Source organism: Neodiprion lecontei, chromosome 7 (genome assembly GCF_021901455.1).
Source record: "Neodiprion lecontei isolate iyNeoLeco1 chromosome 7, iyNeoLeco1.1, whole genome shotgun sequence".
Classification (NCBI taxonomy): domain Eukaryota; kingdom Metazoa; phylum Arthropoda; class Insecta; order Hymenoptera; family Diprionidae; genus Neodiprion; species Neodiprion lecontei.
Window position 1 is genome coordinate 1,663,742 of NC_060266.1, and position 22,119 is coordinate 1,685,860.

A 22,119-nucleotide genomic window follows, 5' to 3' on the forward strand; every position below is an offset into this window, starting at 1 on the left:
AGCCCGGTATTTATACCAAAGACGGGCAACTCGTATGCCGGCAATATCTAATCGTCGAACACCTGTTCAATGGATTTATTTATTAATTAGAAAGAAAGGTAAGAGAGAGAGAGAGAGAGAGAGAGAGATAGAAAAAGGGAAACACCGATGGAGTAGAGAGGAGTAGTAGAGTGGCAAGATAAGAAATGTCAGACTGTCTCGTACGATGTGTTTGTATTTCTAATGAACGTTTACGAATCGACGTTTTTTCGTTGGTGTAGGTTTCTGGACACCTGCAAGTTGGAATGGTAGAAAAAAAAAAAAATGGCACATTTTTTTTTATCACACACCTTCGAATCGTTCGCGTACGATAAATCAGTCACATTGTATCGCTCGAGCGGTTATCGATCATCTTTACACTTCATCATCTTCGGAGGCTTACACAAGCTTGGAGTATTTTAAACGCGACGTGTCGTTGGTCTTCGATGGTTTATCATCGGTTCTTTCTATCTTTCGAAGATTTTAATTTTACTTATTTCCGTTTTTGCACATCCCGATCGTTTTATTGGCGAGATATAGGCGTATAGAGTTAACAGGGTTTTAGTAACTTATTGGAACTGGGGAAAATGTCAGGGAAAACTAGGTTCTAGATACTTAAAAACCTGGAAAAGTTGTGGAATATTTTTTTTTTTTTTTTTTCATAAAATTTGTGGCCACTCTGATTTGTGCAAGAAAAATCCAACATTGAACTAGAAAAATCTTCCGGTCATCGATATATCTTATATTTCTTCTGTCATTTTCTTTTCTCGCTAAAACGTATTTGACATTTTTATAGTCAATGCGAGGAGTTGGAATTTCATTACTGGAAATTATTTGTCCATTTTTCTTTAATTCTTTTCAATTTTTAACATTCAGCATTTTCAATAAAATCATAGTAATATTTATATAAAATATCGCTCCGAATTCCCAGACGCAACTTGTCAAATTTCACCCTCATTTTCAACTCTTGCTATCAAATATGGTTATTTTACTTACAAACGATTAGACTGAAAATTAATAAAGAGACGAATAAATTATAGGTAGGTACGTGAAAAACGATGGCAAATTTTTGTAGTAACGGAAAAGTAGTGAGACTTTCTAGAGAGAGCAAGAGAGAGAGAGAGGGGGGGGGGGGGGAGAGGAGTTTGCGCGATATCCGTAACTGATCGGAAAATCTTGATGATCGATAGCGTTCGCCCACCTGCGCTGATTTTAATCTGTATGATTTCTGTTATTTATCTGGGTTACTGATAAACACTGCGGCACGATGCATGCGGTTAAGTTTGACAAACGATGAGTAATTTATGTACGTGAAATTAACGTACTGCGATACAGAGACGAGTTTGTCAAATCTGCATATCTGCCTGCACCTGCACTTTAAAAAAACAAAAACGCAGGAGAAGCGAACACCTGCAATTTGGATTGTAAAAATTCTACATCCACGATTATTTTTTTTTTCTTTTTTTTTTTCGATTTCTTATCTTTTTTGGTTAAATTAAACCGATAGGACGACGATAACAATGATTGCTTGACGAATTGCATTTACAGTTTGAAAATCCGTTGAAACTATCGTATTGTAATAATTGATGAAAATGGAAATCATTTTTCAACCTTAACGCAAAGCGTTGGAAAAAGGTGGCGCAAAGGAATTAAAAAATAAATTTAAGAATATTACAAACGCTAGATAAATTTCGATCGTTGTCTGAGTATTTTTTCAAATCTTTTTCTCTTCCGTTTCTGTGACGAAATTTAGTCGTACTAGACTAAAATCATCATCGTTTCGTTAGAATTGTCGGAAATTTTACCGCATGCAGGCCTTTGATTTTGCCTTTGCCATTGTTTTGAATTATCAATTAAACAAACAGTTGGCAAGTGGTAGTGAAAATTTGAACAATATTAATTTTGTCATCTTTGGAGGAAGTCGACGATAAATACTTGCCTATAGACGGTTACTTACGCAATGCCGACTCAAGATCATTGTTTAAACAATCTGCATTGTCGGCGACTCACTGCGAATGTTGGTAAAACAGCGAGCCTTACCTGCTGCTGTAAGTAACACAAAGTTGCTTTCTATTTATCGTCAGTTCTTGATATACTTGAACGGTAGGGCAAAGCACCGGCATGTGAGAGAATTTTAGTAAGATTAGAAAAATATTAAAGCGTCGTTGAAATTAAAAGAGGTCCAAATTTTAAAGAAATTTTTAGGGAAAAAAAAAACGAAGCGTGAAATTCACTTTCGAACATGTATATTTACCAATTTTATAGACATTTTGAAAATAGGAATGAACAGGGAGAAAAGTATCGAGGAAAGGCGACAGAAAACAGCTAAAAAATTGCAAAAATAGTAGAACAGAAAAATTGAAAAGTTGATTTAATTCAAACTTGAGATCAAGCGAGCGTGAAGATGACCGTCAATTTGTAACACACGAGCAGCTCATGGGCCGAATTTGTCATCGTCCACCAGAGCGTCCCACGTAACTGAAATGAAATTGGAAAGAAGGAAAGGAAATAAATAAGACGCCGATGAAAGGGGGGAAAAATAGTAAAAAATAAATCAACTTGGTCAACCCTTTCAGTCACATTTTCTTTTTAACATTCCTTGCGAAATCCTGAAATTTATTGCATTCTCAGGCAAAGAAAGACACAAACTTTGGAACGATTAGGATTTTTCGTGAATGTATTTCGTTGGCGGGGAGATTTGACGATCAACGTATACTAAAAATGCTTGGAATTTATTGGTCGACAAACAGAAATCTCGGAACGGCGATTAGATTTACAAAATTCGATGCAAAGGGGTAGTTTTCATCCTCCTTAGGGGTGCGTATAGACAGTATTGGGGGTCCCATCTGTTCTCGTCCTAAAATCGTACTGTCTCAAAGTAAATATTCGCATGGATCTCATTCAAGAAGACTGTCCAAAACAATGTTGATAACTCACCCCGTTTTAACCCTATTTTAAGGGTTGTTTTTAGTTTTCTCAAACTTTTGACATCGCATTCGCATTCAGCGTCGAAATGTACACAGGGAACGTATAATTGCACTTCCGTGCTAAAAACCAAAAGAATGAAAAAAAAATACCGAAATGCGTGACTGAAAGGGTCGAAGCTTCGGTGAAATTCGGCAAAGCTCAAGCTCACCGGCGGCACGTTGTCGACTCTGACGGCAGCTTGGTATTTCACTCGTCTCCCATTTTCCAACCGACAAGCGTTCGATCCTTGGACCGCCGTGCAAGGGTCTGGACTCACCTGAGCCTGCAGTTGGATCGAACTTACCACGAAATAGACATTCTGAACGAGTTGCTCAGAATCGTAAGCTGCAATTTAGGGAAAATTATCCACAATATTCAATTTGGCTTGTTAGAGGAGTTTCTTCGAAGCTTGACATTTTCGGATGATTTTATCGCGAGATAATCCAGGGTGGCAACGCGTCTGGAAAATCTGTAATGCCTGGAATTGTCGGGGGATTTTTAATTTGCTCGTGGAATGGATTGAAAGTATTAGTTTTTTTATCTTGGGAATTAGAAATGATTTTTTCGTGTAACAAGTTTACTTCTTTTTCGTCGTGAAAACAAATTGGCTTGAAAGTGACTTTGTTTTTTATTTTTTTTTTGGGTACTGGATAATCTGGAAATGTCATGGAATTTTTTCTTTTCTTTTTTTTTTCAAAAAATTTTTGGCCACCCTGGAGATAGTCGTAAAAAAAAAAAATTACGAACAGAAGATTTGTTAATTTCGAATCACTTCTAAACGGTTAAAAACCTACTCATAGATTCGCTAGGTTTCACTTTACGATGATTCATTTTATTCGAAAGATTATTATCTAAAAATTCAGTGGAACAATTTCTTATCATTATGCGTTGGCATTGTTTTGAAGATATTTTCACAGATTAATAATAACAGTGATTTGACGAACACTTAACTCGCGATTGTTTCTTAATAAAACGAAAAAAAAAAAGGCTGCGGAATATTGACAAACCGTATTTTCAAAATCAGGAAATTAGAAAACAAAAAGTGAACAACATTTACGCCAATTTCAATTTCGAGTAATAAGTACAAGCGGCTGCTAAGCTAAAAATAATCGAGTTTTAAAAATAATCGATTATTTTTCGTGATTCCTAGTAAGGGGTGGATTGTTCAATACCTGTCCCTTGGACCAAAAAATTGGTCGTGACGTTGACCGTTGATCCAATTACGATTCGGCAAGGATAGCTGGAGCAGTCCGACACCTCGATGCTCTCCAGATAGTAAATCGAACCTGTTGATCGGATTGAATTATCCAATAAAATTATTCGAACTACGAAGCGTTTTTTTTTTTTTTTTTTCATCTCTTCTCAATTAAAAAAGATTTTTTTATTTTTTTTCCATACATACGTATTTTCAAATCCAACTTGTTTGATAAATTTGCGAAAATATTTAAAGAAACTGTTATTACTGACTTGTATTTATTCATTGTTACATATTTTCTCATCTAGTCGTCTGATCGGAATTGAGGTTTATTTTAACGAATCGCGATGCAAATCAATGATTTTAATTATCGATACTTCGGTATATTCTACATAGATAATATACTCGTATTTCTGTATGCATTATCTTGAGAGATTATATCGGCACGCGTGGTCTCAATTATTATAATTATACGAGATAACTACTATCGTGACGCAATAACGGGGCTTAGCGTTCGCTTGGAGTTTTCTTTTATGTTTTTTTTTTCTTTTCTCTTTCTTTTCTTATTTTCGTTCATCCTCTATCCTTCAGTTTATCCAATTCGTTAATCCAATTAATTAATCTTTCCACGCTACGATAAATGAACAGGGATATCGAACAGTCGGTATTGATTTAAATTACCGCGAGAAGGTGAGAAGTAGTATTAACGAAAAGATTGGAATTGCGGTATCTGTCATCGATGTAAAAAAATGTTTCAAAAATTTCCAAACGACTGAAACTTTTGTTCATCGAACCGATTTCCAACGATAGATTAAAAACAAACGTGCGAAAAAAATTATTAACGAAGAACGAAATTAATTCGACAGACGTTTTTAAGCATTTCCAATCGCGCGGTCAATACATTGTGTTATTAATCTTTTTTACATATAAATTTGTCGATGCAAGCGATTGCGGTTTTAATCATAATGTAGCGATTTCAATCCGCCTTGAGGCGTGACATATATCAATTATCGTTTCGGACAGTGATTTCGCGTGTAAGCGATTTCATCGAAAATTCCTCATCGAGCAGTAAGCTATCCGCGCTATATTCTATCCAACGCGATCGCCTATCGATTATACATAACCGATCGGATCGCATTAATTGTCACTTTTTATTTTTTGACGCGCGGCGTGACGAGCTAGTATATATACCACAATGTAGGTGTATATAAATAAAATATGTGAGAAACTTGACGGAGAGAATAAAAGCGGTTGATTGTCTCTCAACCTTCACGACGTTGCGAATAATTATATGTATAATTTGTCAATGTGTATTGGGTATAAATTGTACGCGATTATTGATCGGAATTTCGGCCGCGAGCGAAAACGTGACGGAAATTAATGTTGATTATCACCAACGTCTGTTTTCGCGAAAACGAAACGAGTGGATGGGATAAACGTGAAACCAGAAGAGTAAAAGAGAATTTTTCAAATATCGAAGAAATTATCCGTGGGAATGAAAATTTGAACGATAAATTTCGATTCCGTTGTTCAGATCGTCGTGAAAAATCTTTTGCATCCTACTTTGCCGGGTTTCACGGTTAACGAAAACGGAGGGTATGAAAAATCGTGACGATTCTTGCAAATGCATTAATGTAATTATAACAACGTATAGAAGGATTGATTCATGCATTATTTTCGATTGAAATTATCCAGAATCGTTTCCTTCGCTGATTTTTCTTTTACATTTTCATTCAACGTAAATTTTTTACTCTATTGCAATTTATAGAAAAAATACACACACAAAAAAAAAAAAAAGAAAAAAGGTTAATTTGAATTTATTAAATTGCGCAGTAAGCTTATTGTGTTCGTTAACCGAACGAAGAGTAAATGTTTCGCGAATTCACTCACATCTTAATTAATTTACCATGTAATAATAATAATGATATATTCGCTGTTTCCCACCCGAAATAAAATTTAACCTTTAACAATTTACTTACCACAATCCTCAAACGGCACGACGCTAGCTGCTACGGAAATAGCATTTGTCGTTAAAAATGGGACAACCGAAAGGAAAAATATACACTTGATAATTAGCTCGGCCATCGGGACGCATTTATATATATATATATGATTGAATCGATTTCGGGAAAATATATAAACGGGGATTGACTTCGTCGTATAATCAAATTAACCTGTATCACCAATTTGCACTCTGTCTATGCCTGTGTCTAAATATATTTATGTGTGATTGCTTGTTTGTGTGTGTGTGTGTGTGTGTGTGTGTCGAATAAATTATTTCACCCGGATCGAATACCGCCGATCGAATACCAGATTTATCAAATTTCTTCACCCTTATATCGTCTTTCGATGCGACGGTTCTCAACCCGACCGTCCAGCGATCACTGACAGAACAATGCCGGCATCCTTTGTTCCGCTTTTTTATTTCCCTAAATCGTAACAAGCGATTTGAATATATTTTTCATCCCGTCATTCGCAATTTCTTTATACACGGGGTAAGGTTTTTTTTTTTCTCTCAACTCTGCGTCGAATTACATAATATTATATGTTTTGGTTGTCGGTTTATCTCGCTTTTGTGTTTTTTCTCAAATTCTTCCCACCTTCGATTACGAAAAATGTTAAATATACGTTTATATTCTTCTCGTTTGTTTTTAACTTTCAATTTCTCGATGGTGTGTCATTTCCTCTTTATCCGCGTACACAGAATTTTCGGTCGAACAAAATTCTAACGATCGCTGCGATGAATTCGATTGAATAAATATCGCGGATGAATATCGGAGAGTAATTGAAGTTTTTTTTTTTTCTTCTCTTCCACAGATTCGCGAAATTTTCGTGATAAATTTCGATATTTTGAAATAAAATGACTGAAAGATTTACCCGTATGATCATATTATGATATTAGAAAATTGCGATACGCATGCGTCAAATACAATAATATTATTTCGACGTCTCTGATTGATCGATCGATTTGGCAAAAGTGTCATTCATATTCCGAGGCGATAGGCATTTCCCTCTACTTATGTTATATCTCTATAATAATATATATATATACACATATCTGTTGAAATGACGCCGTGATTATTGCTGTAGAAAAATTAAATCACGCTGATGCATTGCCAGACGTTGAAACGATCGGAATTTATTAATCGGCTAACACGATCTAGTCTGCAACTCAATCTGCGACTCTGGTTGCCACTTCGTCTCTCGAATTGTGCCGGCGATACTTTTGCTATCAAAAATATCGTAGCTCGTTTATCGATGGCGATTGGCTGTTTTCCTTACCTCATGCTCCGTTTGCTTTTTTCGTAAATCGCGAAGCCGAAAGTTTTTGCGAAACGCATATTATACGCGTGCACGTATGTATTATACCTAGTATAAATATAAAGGTAATATGCAAAAGTTGCTATCGCCACGATGTCACGGGTGTTACGTAAATACATAACTTGAGCAAATTGAACACCGGTCGGATTCCCGGGGCTTATTATCTTTTTTCACCGTCGCGTTGTTTTCTTTCTTTTCTTTTTCATGCCTGGCCAAGTTACGAATGATGAAATACGAGCGGTGCAGTTACTGATAATGCTGCTTTTGCAGAAGACACAATGGCGTGGTATAAGTGTGGAAAAGAAAGGAAAAGAAAGGAGAAGAATCGCGAAATTCAAACTTGTGGACAATTTATTATATTGATTAAAGTGCCGATGTGGATATGAAAAACGTTTTTTAATTCGCAGATTTACGTTATATGTATATACTGTTAAATTTTTTTATCGATTTCTTACCGATCTAATGACTTACGATCGAGATATTTTATCGACAGGTATCGTCGATCCTGGTTTTTTTATTCACGGATCTACGTTATATTACACTGATCAATTTTTCGATCGATTTATTACCGATCTACCGACTCGCGACAAAGATGTTATAACGACAAGTATCGTTGATGCCGGTTTTTCGATTCACAGATTTACGTTATATATATTGTTAAATTGTTTGATCGATTTCTTACCGATCTAATGACTTAGGATCGAGATATTTTATCGACGAAAGTGGCAAAATACATTCGAAATATACCAACTTATATCAGTTCAGTCCAACGGATCAAAACACCAGCAGGTATCGCGTGAAAATCTATTCATCATACGGAAATGAAAATCGTATTTCCGGAGGCAGTAGCAACAACTTCCGGTCGAGGAGATACGCGGCCGCTCATTCGCAGCCATCTAACCGACGCACGTGTGCATGTCGAACGTGTCGTACGTTTAGATGGCAGCTTATTAGGTACACCCGGTGCACCGGAGCAGTCAAGGTGATGCGAGATGAAAAAAACTCCAGGGGGAAATTATTTAGAATTCACATCACGACTAACGACGCACCGCAAGTCACGTTCCCTCCGGCTGTCCTCGTCTTTCAGCTATATTACACGTTATTCGTTCCTCTTCCGGTCTTCCGACAAGCGTAACGCGAAGACGTGACAACTTTTGTTTTTTCCGCCGTACAACGCGGTATCGAGGAATTTCGAATGGGCTGAAAAACGGACCCGAAGAACCCAAGACATTTGACGCAGGGAATAAAAGATTGTCAAAAGTGCCGGTGAAAAATGGTAAAAATAGAAAAAAAATTTTTAACTGGTCTGTTCGTTTAAAAAATTTACACGGGTAATGGTTGTTTTTTAATAGTATTAAGAAAGAAAAAAGGACAACGACGATTTAAAAATCACGTTACAAATGACGAATAATTGTTGAAAGTTCAAAGAAAGAGTAAAAAAAAGAAAGAAATAAATAAAGTCAAGGTTGATTTGTTTGCCGGTGAAGTTTTAACATTTGTGCTCACGTTTTTTCTTCGTTGACGTTTCTTTATTTTTTATTTTTTTTTATTTTCCGTCGTACTTTCGTTATCATTGACCGAAACGACTTTGCAATATTTCTGCTCCGCACCGCGTGCGGTCATTTTACAATATGCGTATAGTTGAATAAAAATAATGGACAAATCTGCAAGTCAGTCTATTTGCAGTAATATCGTAATACACACCTGCAGATTCTGGCGGCAAGGTCGAGTTCGGAATAAAACTGTCAGCATGGTTTTTAACGATATTGACAAAGGTCTGAGAGGCTTGTACCGCACGTACGCCTGCAATAATGTATGCGCGAATACGTAGGTGTACACACATGTGCAATGTACGTGATACGCGTGACGTAAGCGCTTGGCAATTACACAGTACGGCAAATTAAATTCGCGTCGATGCTCGTGCACAGAGTGCTCTGACGAATAAAACGATTCCCAGAGTCTGTGGCGTGCAGTTTAAATGAAATATACGGATTCCGATCGTTGGATTTATGCGCCAGAACGCATAACGATACGTTACGTACGAAACAAGATGTAGCATTAGGACAATTGTCTCCAATTCGGATTGAGAGGGGATGGATTTGACGAATGCTGAGTTAACACCGGACAGCGAAAACGGTGCCGAAGACTTGCGTAACTCGGCTGATGCCTGGTGACGATGGTCGGTGGAATAAGAAAAATAAGACGAAGAGGGGAAATTAATTCTTTTAATGCGTACAGTTTTCCTCGCAGTCAGATTCCTTGAAACTTTTGGGTGCAAAGGGGGTCTCGAAGTCGCTGGTTCAAAAAATGGGGTCGGATCTGAGAAATTGTCAAATTTTGAAATAGCGGATCTAATTTGAGCGAATAGGATGAATTTTTATATTTTCAGTCCGTTATGTCGGATCCGCTGTTTTGAATTTTCAAATTTCGACGTAAATCTTGAATAAACGATTCAAATAAGGTATCTCATATATGAGACGCTGTTAGAGTTGTTACAGAATAAAAATCATAATGGACGAGAGAGAGAAAAAAAAGACATAAAAAAACAACAAGATAAACGATCTGCTCGTAAACGATTATTAAACGGTTTGACCGGCATGACGATGGCCGAGTAGGTTTTATAGTTTTTGCATTTTCATGCCGATCGCTGCTACCGTTGTTGGTGGTGCAGTGGAAAGTTTCGCTTTTGAGAATTGTTTTCGTTGCAGCACCTGCAGGGCACGTGTTGTTCTTCTTTCTCATTTTTCTCCGTCGTCACCGTTAGTCATTTCCCCATTGGAATTTTACAAATCGGTTCACGCGAGTAGTTTACTTTCAGTCGCTGTTGATCTTGGCAATTTTTTTCATTACCTACATAATAATTGCTTCTGGTCGACAGGTATAAAAAACGGAGAAAGAAAGAGGAGAAATGATGCGAATGAATCGACCGATCTTTGTCGATTTTTCGTGTCGAGAACAATCGATCGGTAATCGATAGATGAAAATGATTCCTGTATAAGTCGGTGCGAATGTTTTGTTTGCTACAAAATTTAGTACAGATGCTAAATCGGCACCGGAAGACCGTGTTTTCTCTTGTTTTCCAGAAATTTATGTCAGATTCTCAAATGGTATGTGAAATTTATTCAAAAGAAGTTGGGATTCCTTGCAAGTTTTCTTTACAACGATTGTTTACGTAACAATTATCGTCCAGAAATTTCCGGATCGAGTTTCAGAAATAGTTTAAGAAGGTTTCACAAGACTCGTGAAGAGCATTCGTATCAGGGTCCAGTAACATGAACTTTGCTCTTTAGTGCAGGCAATTGAATAATTTTCTGTACCCAGAACGGAAAACAACGATCGGCAGGAGAATTATCAGACCCACGGTGACCTCTTTCGGTATACTTGATATTCGAGATCACGGTCTCACCGACTGGTCAACACGTTACGGTAGCGGGCTTTCCACTCCTTTATTTTCAGGTTTTTCCGCTCTACTCGTTCCTCGAGTGTCCGATTAGTGTGCGGCGCACGATTAACGGCAAATGAAAAGAAAGAAAGAGAGGAAAAATATTATAAAGATATTTTAACAACGTTTTCAAGCCGTAATGTATTTTCGTGGCGAGTGCGATGTTGAGTTCTTTATTTCGTCGATTTCAACGCGTGTATCGGTAAACACCCGGAATCCCGCGTCATCGATTAACGATCTCTGACAAATAAGAAGACGTGGGGAAAACTGTCGAAAAGGAAGAGTGAAGAGATTCGATTCAAGTTGTCGCTTGACCTCGAATCGAATTGAAGGTGATCGGTATGGATGATCGAATGTACATGATAGTTGCGTTGTTACGATCGAAAAGCGAATAGGATGGGAAGACGAAAGCTAAGACAAGCGTTCGAACGATACGGTTTGCTTTTTTTTCTGGATCTGTTGCTGCCGATACGCCGATCTTGAAAAATTTTCATTATAACCGAATAATTGCTTCGAGGCGAGAACAAGGACGGAATAAGAGAAAGAAAAGATGACGAGCAGAGAAAACAATCGACCGATCTTAGCCGATTTTTTATATTCAGAAGAATCGATCGGTAATCGATAGATGAAAATAGTTTCGCTGTAAACACGATGAGTAATCCTCGCCCCACTTCGCGACGTATCTGTAATTCTCAGCGAACCGATTTCCCACCAAGCGGAAGAAGAGAATCGTGTCTCGTTTACCGGTGTGACGGATCGGTGTGTGTTTACCTACACTTTTTCATCCTACCTAGACGGGGTTTCATTTAGCCGTGGACTGTCCAGGTCGCCTGTCAGTCTTTGGTCAAGCCTGAGAGCCGTTAGTCGACACCGAGTGACTCGAGCCGCAGTCGCGATCGGTTCGGTTTCTCTCGAATTTCAACAGCCGATCGTTCATCTTCCACCTCGTAATTCGTGGAGCAAGTCGTTCTTACGACTATACCGATTTCAACTGCCGATTGTGCTTTCACGCTAACATCATGATAAGGGAAATATTTGTGCTAATTTTCGTTGCGTGTTTCACCGCCGATTTCGCCGCCGCAACCGAAGTTCTCGATTGTGCTACCGGTCCGTATAATATTTTATACAGTTATTATATTATACACATTATACTCAATGACCAAGAAACGAGAAAGTTCGATGATATGATCGTTTTTAAGCATTCCACAAATTACAAGAAAATTCATCGTGCAACTGATTGCTTATGCTTTTGTTATTAAGCTCCCTTGTAGCCCTTTGTGACATTTCAAGGGGATATTTTTTGTTTTACAGATCAAACTAATCGGTCGACCTATATTTAATATACCTGTACGTATGTCAGCGGTTTGATGTCACGTCCTTTCACTTCTTCGTCGAAATAATTTCCACGGCGTACCTAATATGGAGTTAAAAACCAAAACAATTATAAATACAACCGACTGACATTAATTACATTTGAAAATTCTATGTTTTTAAACTCTCAAGTGTTGAGAAATAAATGTTCAGAATTTGTTAGTATATCGTTAAAATTGTCGTACTGCGTAATGTTATTTAGCGGTTCTAAATCTTTTCATTCTTATTTACCCATAATTACGTAATTTTGTGCATCGTTTCTTTACTATTTTACACATTTTTTATCGACCCTTTGGCTGCCGTTTTATCGTATTTGCTACAATGACAAAACAGCTGTTATTCTTTTTTTTTAAACATCTTCAATTTCAATTTAAAAATCCCAAAATAATTTGAAAAATAACCAACGCGCTCCAAAAAGTTTTCCACTGAATAATTTCATTTGAAAAAAAATAAAAAATTTTCATTCAGGTGTGAAAATTGAAAAACTCTATTTTAAAAAAAGTCTCATATTTCGAACGTAACAGCTTGGCCGTTAAAGGGTTAATTTGTATCTTTTATATATCTGACACGATCACCTCTGTGGAAGGTTGGTGGCTTACAATCGGTCATTTTGCAACCGTCTCTGGTTTACAATAAATGAAAATAAATAAATAAATAAATAAATAACTAACCAAAGTGTTCCTGATTTTTTGCTTTCAGGCGAGCTTGACAAGAGTGGCAGGGCAGTTTCGATATCGAAGTGCGTCCAGCCGCCATGTTTGCTGAAACGAAAGACGACGATTGACGTCGAGCAGCATTTCGTGCCGAACAGAGACGTCCGTTCCTTGACGACGAGCGTCAACGCGAACGTCCTTGGAATTCCGTTGCCCTTCGTCGGCGTCGACGGATCCAACGCCTGCAATCTGATCTACAACACCGACGGATCGAAGGCTAGCTGTCCGCTGGCCAAGGGCAAGGAATACGTGTATAAAAACAGCTTCCCAGTTCTCCAAATTTATCCAAGGGTGGGCAATTAATACGTCCTTAAGAATCCCACGCGAAGAGATTGGTTTTTTTTTTTTTTGTTGGTTTTATTTGATTTTTTTTCTTTACCTCGTTTAATACCAAACGATAGTATCTTTTATTCGAGCGAAGAAACACTTTTTTCGAACGATTTTGAGATGTTTCGGAAATCGAGTCGTGTTTTTTTTTTTTTTTGTTAATAATTGTACACAGTAAGTAGCGGCGATCGATTTGTCAGAAGATTTTAACCCAATTCCATACAATTGACATTTTATCTGATATTCGGTGTATCTTGAGAAAATGGTAGAAAGAAAAAAAAAAAAAAACGATTGTACACTGCAAAATCGAAAGCGTTAAATTTGACGATCTATTTTCATAGACTCGACGAAAAATTACTCGAGGTATCGTATTACTTGTACAAAATGATACATTTTTTCCCCGATTTCAGGAAATTGATATGGAAAAAAGAATTTAGAAAATTACAAGTGACTTGAAAAAAAAAATCTGCCCTCAATGCGCGCGGTTTTCAAATTACTCGTTTTCTACGGTTTCGACGTGATAATGCTAAAACACTGTCTCGTTTTTCTTTTGTTTGTTAATTTATTTTTATTTTTTTTTTTTTTTTTGGGCCGCGAATCTCTCGTTAAATTGTAACTAGCATGATATTTCAATTCTTCAAAAATATAAACGTTCACAGCGTAATAAAATCACGCGACCTTGCCAAATTTATTTACCGATTGCTTTTCACCGTCGCTAACCAATCGTGTTTTATTGTTTTTTACTTCTGCGAAATTACCGTCACCGACTTTCACTCTTTGCGTTATTACGAACTACCTTCGGAATTACACATACACGCAGACGCAGAGGCAAATGTGAATACAATTTATTACGTTACAGTGTCGTTCATGGACCGTGCAGCGAGGCCTACAACGAAACCGGTTTTTAGTCCTTACATAACCATGCCGTCCGTTTTTATAATTTTTTTTGTTTTTCCTAGTTTTTAATCCGTCTTGTTTTTTCGTTCGCTCGTAATTTCGTATTTCTTATTTTTTTTTCTTGTACCGATAAACTGTTGGTTTCACGGTTCAAACGATCACGTTTCAGCTTTAGGCTTATACGTTTGAGAGATAAACTATGTCCGGGTTAAAGATCCGGTCTCGTAACGAAGTAGAAAGAAACGAATAGATGAATTAATTAAAAAATATGTAAAAAGCAAATTCAGCTGCGCGCGCACGTGTATCCATTATGTAAATTTTTGCTGTTTCTTATCTCCGAGGCGGTCGTTTCATTTTTCATTTCAAAATTTGTATATTTTAATCTCGTTATGTAATGCAAACATGGTAATTAGAATAGATGTAAAAAAAAAAAAAATTGTAATCGTCATGTACGTAAGACTTGATTAACGAGTTGATGGATTTTTGGAACGAAGTTCCTTATCGCTCGTTCACCGTAGGGGCTAGGCGGAAAAAAACGACACCAAAAAACCGACACTTTTTGGCTATAGTGCTCGTTTGCTATAGTGCGCGCGATCTCCCTCTCTCTCTCTCTCTCTATTCCAGCGTGTGCGCGCGCTCTCTCTCTCTGTCTCAGCGCTTGGGGTGGGAGACGGCAGCAGCGGTCTCTCTCACTCACAGCGCACGACTATACTTCGCCCCTCTTTCTCTCTCCTACAGCGTACAACTATACTTTGGGCCGCAGCGCGCTCTCTCACAGCGTACGTCTATACTTTGCCTCTCTTTCTTTTTATATCTTTCAAAAACACATTCGTACGATTTTATTACCATTCCTTCATATATTTGATTTTTCATTTAATTATTCTTCAATTAAACGTTCTTAATTTATTCAATGAGCAGTAATATAGCGTAAGGAACTTCGTTCGTACCGGCTGTCCCATGACAGCTCTCATGTTTTTTTATATTCAAGCGTCTCGCCTATTCGACAAGGTTTTGTTTTTTAACGTTTTAGTCCAATTTGAACTTGAACGTTAAATTTATCACATCTTGAGCTGATTTTTTTATTTAATTTCTACCTTCTTCGTTTCATTACAGCTCGTCCTGAGGGTTCATTGGGCTTTGACCGAGGGCCGGGAAAACGTCGCATGCTTCGAAGTGCCAGCGCAAATAACGTAATGCCAAATTCACGAATGTAGCAATCGTCCGCACTGCATTCACCGGTAATAATTGTCACACAGTTGTTGGCGTTTTTAACATTACCATCACATTTTTTCTCCATTTATACGAAATGATATTCTTGCAACGTTTTCTTTTCTTAATTTTTTCATTTTTTTTTTATGTATTTTAATATTGGATAATGGGTAAAAAAAATTTGAAACAAGGGACAGAGGGGGAAAAAAAAGATCCCATGAAATTCCATCGTGAATTTTCTTTTCCTTTATTTATTTTTTTTTTTTTTTCAATCTCACCATCACAGATCTATACGTAAGTATCAGTAATTTTTATTCCATACCTACGTATAATACAATTATAAAATGTTATAGATGTGTAAGGAAAGTGGAATAAAAGTTTGTAAAATTTTCACCCAAGCCCATTACAGCTTAACATTTCAGTCGATAATTGATTAATCATAGATAAAATCGGATACTTATAGATCGAATGCAACGTTAGTGAAATTTTAGGTGAAAAAATTCATTCGCCTATAAGTTTGTATCATTTTTTTTTCACGATCTGCTTTACCATCGCTGGATCGAGATAGATCGAAAGCCAAGTGAGATACGTCGGTAAATTAGCCAGGCTTAGTAAAAAAAATTTAATTAAAAAATTATCCAATTGTTAGATTTTCCGGACTCCGATATCTGGAATGAATCGAAATGTATGAAATCGCGAGTTTAAAGAAGCGCAAAGAAATTTGCGGCTCGGATAATTTTTTGGACGCTCTTTGAACTCTTCGGTGCAAGTGCAACCGACTGCCGTCGGTATAAAACGTTGTCAACTTTTTAAAGTTGATATCGAACTCTGCGTTTAAGCTCTCGTCACACGAACCGTTCGACAATTTACCCCCTTGGAAACTGTAAAGATTTTTTCACCAAAAAGCTGCACATAAATTTACTTCCGAAGTGCAGCAAAGTTATTTTTGATTCCATACGATTTTTACGATAAGCGTAAAGTTTTTTGTTTGCTTTTTCCCCCCCTACATATGTGAAAATGACTATTTGACGACAAGTCAACGTGAAAGTGAGAAAAAAAGGGTAAAAATAGTTATGAACAATTAATTTACTCGCTGAATCAGCTGAGACAATTTTGCGGATAATTTATCGCGTGTAGGTACGAAGTAAAAAACTTATCACGCTTTCGAATGAAAGTCGATAATTTTTCGCTGGCTAGTAAGGCAGGTTCGTACGGATGATGCTTGAACATCGACAAGTGGCGCCGTCAACGTAAAGCTCCGGAACTGTCGAGTCACGTGTCTGATTATTCAAATTTACTCACCGACCAGCAAACTGAAAACTAACAAATGTTATAGTCGATTAGTTATATATTATATATATAAGGTGTGCAGAAAAATTCTCACGTGAAATTTGCATCAGGTAAAAATTATTTCATCGTTCGATGTACAGTTAAAATTTTCTAAAAAAAAAAATATCAATCACGAAGTTGATCTTCGTGTGTCGTGAACTCTTCCACTGACTTGAAAAAAAAATTATAGCTGTTAGATTCCGATTCGGAGACGATGAAACTTTGTTTTGAAACATGTTTCTCGAAAATATTTCATTCTCGAGTTATTCGAGTTTATCGATTTAAATGCCTCACCCTGTACACACTTTCGTTTATTTATTTATCACAATATATAATACATAGGAATTTTTTTCACATCTCTCAAACTCTGGAACTTCACTCAATGCTCGAAACACACGCGAAACGAAGCAATCAACATTTTGATTTTACGACCGGACAGGTAAACACTGAATATTACGACGTAGATTCCGTCGCGTCTGAACTCGCAAGCTTCGAACCACGGGTCGAAACACATCGCGATGTGTTGTCTATTCTTCGTGCGTAGCGTGAAGCGTTTGTTTTGTTGTGACGGAAGATTCGTCTCCGTTGTAAAGTCTGCGCAAGTGAATCGCACGGGATGTTCGTTGAACTTCGAATCGAGATGCCGAATTTCGTTGCTTCGAATGATTCCGAAAATCCTTTCGAAACGAATCTGATAGAGGTGATTATTCGCTTTTGTAAGGCTTGTCACGTGACTCTGGTAACGAATCTCGAAAAATGCGTAAAAACAAGTTTCAAAACAACCTGTCGCATCGAATACTGTAATGATAGGTATACAACGTGTAGAAAACTGTTCAACTGTAATTACACACCTTTCTGTTATCAAACTTCGACGCTCTCTGACCTGAATTGACTGATGGGATGGATTGTTTATTTTTATACGAATTTGACTCCTGTTTTCTCCGATAAAGTGTGAAGAAAAAAAATTTAATCAATTCAACGAAGACACACTCATACTATGTTTTATTTTTATTAAAACGTGGTTTGAATCAATACAGCGGAAACTCGATTAACCGGACAAATTTGTTGTCGTTAGGCATTCTGATAATCGAAAGTCCGGACAATTCAATGTACGAAGAAAAGCGATGTTTGTACATACGTATTATTACATAATACAAGAACAATGCTGGGTGTTTACTGAGAACGACAAAGATAAATTAAAATTACCAACAACAATCAATGCTTGTTGAGAAATTATTAAGAGATGCATTTTCGGGCGTGGTAGTTCCATTTCCGACATGTCCGTGCACGCATGGATTCGACTTGTATAAAGTTATTCGATCGCGGTTGGAAGCCCGGATAATAGCGAATCCGTACAAGTCTCCACTGTGGTCGAAAAAACGATTGTTTCAAATGGTTGATCAATCAGGAATCATGATTATTCGATTTATCGATTAATTGAAAGAAGTCAGTTGGGTAATCGAAACCAACAACAGCGTCGTAGTAGAAAAAAAAAATAAAAGAAAAACAATAACATATAAACAAAATGATAAATTATTCCTCCAGATTGCCTGGTGCGATGATGTGAATTTTTTATAAGATATTAACGCCAATAAAGTATAAACTATATGTAATTAAAACTGTATAACAATAAAATACCCAACTAAAAGTTGAGCCTCAATGGAGCCCCGGATCTAAAAACTGGGATGCTCATTCGGAAACATTTTTCAGTACAATGCGCTTAATAGTTTTCCATACGTTTGTTAGCTAGAGCTTAGGTGAAAATGCGAAAAAATTGAGAAAATCATTTTTTAATTATTTGAAATTGATTCAGAGGGTGGGCCGGAAAAATTCGTCAACACTCTAAATACGACAAACCTAACGCACAGTTCGATCCGGCAGAATATTTTCACCGCGGAATTCTACTCTCTCTCTCTCTCTCTCTCTCTCTCTCTCTCTCTCTCTCTCTCTCTCTCTCTCTCTCTCTCTCTCTCTCTCTCTCTCTCTCTCTCTCTCTCCCCCCCTCTCTCTCGCCCCTCCCTCGGGGGTTGGCACCCTTGGCGCCGCGTAGCGTCGGGACGCGAAGCGTCGTTGCCGCCTTATCTGTCTCTCAGTGCGCCGTCCGCCGCCGGCCGAATAACTGCGCGATCGGAATCGAGTCGCGGGGCTGCGATTTAAACGCCCCTCTTTTTCCCGCCGGTAAACAACGAAGGCGCGAAATTCCGCGCGCGCCAATTTTCTTAGCCCTTGGAAAAATCCGGACGATTGTTGAAATAAGATCGGTGAACTAAGGGCGAGTTTATCGGTTGTGTTCTCTCTCACTCTTGGTATTTGTGCGCTTTTGTGAATGTCGCAAATTACTCTTGGAAAGTAAATAAATTAACAAATAAAAACGAATTTTCTGTTACTTCGTACAAGATGTGCTTAAAATGTTTTTACTCGTTTCGTTTCGTGGGAAAATCGTTGTTTTGTACAGAGAAATTTCAGCAGATAGTTGAATAACGGTAAAATATGCAAAAAAAAAAAATTAAAATATTCATGTTCTACGAGTATAAGAAATGATGAAAGAAATTTGTTACGGAGAAGAATAAATCAACTGTAAATTTAGTGATTAGCAAATGAAATAATTTGTAACAGAGAAAAAGAATATTCAATTTCAATCGTAGGTACGATAATACGTTTTGAAGATAAGAGAAAGCACTTTTCGCTTCGGGGTGTATAATTTGAAGGTTCGTGTTGTGAAATTAGTAGTCGGGAGTGCGGTATTTTGTGAATGTGCGCGCGTGTGTGTTTCGTTGAGTTTTTTAAAATACTTATTCGGAAAATTTACAAATAAAATCATGTGGTGGGTGATTATTATACCGCTCCTTGGACTAACGGCCATCGACGCTGTTGTATTCGCTGCTCGAGTCACGGGGAGCTCTCCTCAAAAACTTGGTGAGCTTATTAATGCGTAATAATTAATACTTTCGGCGAATGTTTGCTACGTTTCAACCGCGGTGATACACTTAAATCCTTCTTTCTTGCCTTTCTTGAAGTAGAGCTTATTCGAGCTTTCTTCACTCCTTCATTTTTTCAAACCTTTTTTCTTTCTATTCGAATAGCAGTTGAATTCCGATTCCTTCACTTTGACCTCATAATTATCGTTGAAGATGAAAGAAATTTTATCGGAACACAACGAATTGAATATATTACAGTATCAACAATAATCTCAGCAATAACATTAACATACGTTAATCATTAATGGATATTATTGCTCGAATTTATCCAGTTGGTACACGCGAAAGAATATTGATTAGGCAAATAAATCATAGCTTATCTATTTATTTATTTATTGAGTGCAGAACGAATAATTTCCCAGTAAAGGGTAATTAATCAATATTGACATAATTGTAGATGTGTAACAAAAATACATATTCATAGATTGATCAATGTTAGTTTCACTAAATCTGCTAATAAACTTTTTACAAATGAAACAAATCAGTTATATGTTTGTTTATGTAAACAAATGCAGTGAGGATATCCTCATCGAGTTGAAATTTGCATTGAAAAAAATCTACGACATAACAACCAACATCATACAGAATTCAAATTCACACATTTTTCGTTATTAATTTTTAAATTCAAAACTCACCCTCTCGTCGTCATATTTCCCCGTTTCAGTTTTTTGCTATTAAAAATTCTTATCCCCGGATTTCTTTTGCTCGTTTTTCTCGATCAAATTTATTCCTCCCTTCTTCCTCGGCAAACTTTTGCGCACCTCAAACCGCGACAACTTTCAACCCTGAATTCAGGGCATCCCTCATTAATAAACGCAACGCCATATCGGTCGATTATGACGCATAAAACCTCGCTTCAATATTTTTGCCGTTTTTTGTTTGGTTTTTCAAAATTGAGTAACGAGTCTTCGTCATCGATTTTACTCTAACTAATTTTTCTACGAGCCAGGCCTAAGTTATCATCGTTATCACCTAACGTTATTGTAATGATTTACGTTTCTTAAAAATCGTTATTCCGTCTGTTATAAATTAAAACAAGTCAAAACGGTAATTCAAATTTTCAACACTCAACCACTTCGATACAGTAATTTTTTTCATATCAAATTCGAGAAATCGTCGAATTTTTTCTCCATGCTGAAACTTTTGCGACTTTTGAAATTTTTACCGCGATCAAATGTCGCCGAAATTTTACCCAATTCGAGCATACAATTTTCGTCACCTAGACGACCAATTGTGAGGATTGACACGCGCGAAATTGAATTTCCCCGATTCTGGAATATGTATGTATATGGTTTGCATTGTCAGCAAGCATTCGAGAATTTCGTTTTCGTACACACTATTTTTTTTCTCTCATTTTTTTTTTTTTTTTTATCGTGCCCACGACACACTCGATAAACCGATATTCGATTAATTTATTAAGAATTCATTGCGTTGTGTGAAAGAAACATTTCAAGAAAAATCAAACTTCTAATTGCCTCACGACGCGTTGTCCAATTTTCTATTTTCAACCTTGCAAATTGTTTATATTTACAGCACGGAATTATCATTACTGTACGCTTTTTATATTATTTTATGATTTTGTGTTGAAACAAATTATTTTTAACATGTTTTTAATACCTACGGTTGCGAAATCAAATCTTTTCTTGAATACAAAATTCGCAGCTTTGATTTGAGTTGCGGAAAATGCAAATCATATCCACACGCGCGCACTCCACGTACGTAAAAGTAGGAGAGGAGAAGAAACAGGGCGTCTTTGGGTACTTTTCGGTTATTTACTTTGTCGCAAAATTGAATCTGAAAGTTGGCGTCAACCCCCCAGGAGCCCCTAAGAAAACGCCAGGTTTACCTTTCGGTTTCTTCCCCATCCACGATTAGCCTCCTATTGAATGAAAAAAAATTGCAAACTTCCCAGTCCGCCTTTTCCTTCCTTTTCCTTCGCTGAAATAACACAAATTTCATTATTACTTTGCACTTTTCTTCATATTGTAGTTTTCCGAATGTTAAAACTGTCTTTTCTTCTCCTCATTTTTACCGGCTGTAAGAAAAACAAACCGGAAAAATAACTTTGTCGCCATACTTTTTACCGTCGTGAAAAAGTAAGAGTCTGTCGGTTTGTTTGACATAATTTCGTGATCATCTCAAAAATGGCCGAGTAAAAAATCTGAAATTGATAGGATTTGGCAAACAAATGAAAAAGGTTTGAGAGAAAAATTATACGTTTGTCGGTAAAACATGGAGGATCGATTTACTTCCGGTAGAATCGGAAGCTCAAATTAAACGGGACAAGGAAATTTTTCATGCCCATCATTTGATTGTAAAATCATGTATTTTTTTGGATAGACCGACAGGCGG

The 22,119-nt window shown here is 37.0% G+C and overlaps 4 protein-coding genes across 13 annotated transcripts in view; 2 read left to right on the forward strand and 2 right to left on the reverse strand.

Moving 5' to 3' along the window:
* Window positions 1-2,247: 2,247 nt before the first annotated feature.
* On the reverse strand, window positions 2,248-9,418 carry LOC107220177. Of its 3 annotated transcripts, none has more exons than XM_046744860.1 (4): window positions 9,206-9,418; window positions 4,158-4,271; window positions 3,155-3,330; window positions 2,248-2,496 (listed from the first exon to the last, which is right to left on the reverse strand). In XM_046744860.1, exons 1-4 carry the CDS (start codon window positions 9,342-9,344, stop codon window positions 2,407-2,409), a joined length of 519 nt encoding a protein of 172 aa, XP_046600816.1. In that variant the 5' UTR covers window positions 9,345-9,418; the 3' UTR covers window positions 2,248-2,406. The 3 variants fall into 3 exon arrangements, with proteins under 3 accessions (XP_046600816.1, XP_015514134.1, XP_046600817.1); XM_015658648.2 differs by lacking the exon at window positions 9,206-9,418 and adding an exon at window positions 6,160-6,493; XM_046744861.1 differs by lacking the exon at window positions 9,206-9,418 and adding an exon at window positions 4,388-4,501.
* Window positions 9,419-11,759: 2,341 nt separating this feature from the next.
* Window positions 11,760-15,853, forward strand: LOC107220175 (NPC intracellular cholesterol transporter 2). The gene is made up of 3 exons (XM_015658646.2): window positions 11,760-12,050; window positions 13,014-13,318; window positions 15,365-15,853. Exons 1-3 carry the CDS (start codon window positions 11,963-11,965, stop codon window positions 15,443-15,445), a joined length of 474 nt encoding a protein of 157 aa, XP_015514132.1. The 5' UTR covers window positions 11,760-11,962; the 3' UTR covers window positions 15,446-15,853.
* Window positions 15,854-16,029: 176 nt separating this feature from the next.
* Window positions 16,030-22,119, reverse strand: part of LOC107220174 — a 52,086-nt gene continuing 45,996 nt past the window's right edge. The window contains exon 4 of the mRNA XM_046744864.1: window positions 16,030-16,780. The gene's annotated coding sequence lies outside the window, so the exon portion shown is untranslated. The remainder of the gene's footprint in view (window positions 16,781-22,119) is intronic.
* The window catches only part of LOC107220172 (nephrin), a 155,457-nt gene continuing 152,204 nt past the window's right edge, over window positions 18,867-22,119 (forward strand). For 3 of the 8 annotated variants that reach the window (XR_006905206.1, XM_046744853.1, XM_046744858.1), the window contains exon 1: window positions 18,868-19,705. Coding sequence is in view for 7 of the 8 variants with exons in the window: in XM_046744853.1 (XP_046600809.1) it covers window positions 19,609-19,705 (97 nt within the window). In the remaining variant the exon portion in view is untranslated. Of the gene's footprint in view, window positions 19,706-22,119 lie in introns of all 8 variants that reach the window. The other 5 variants (XM_046744855.1, XM_046744854.1, XM_046744852.1 and 2 more) reach the window with 3 other exon arrangements.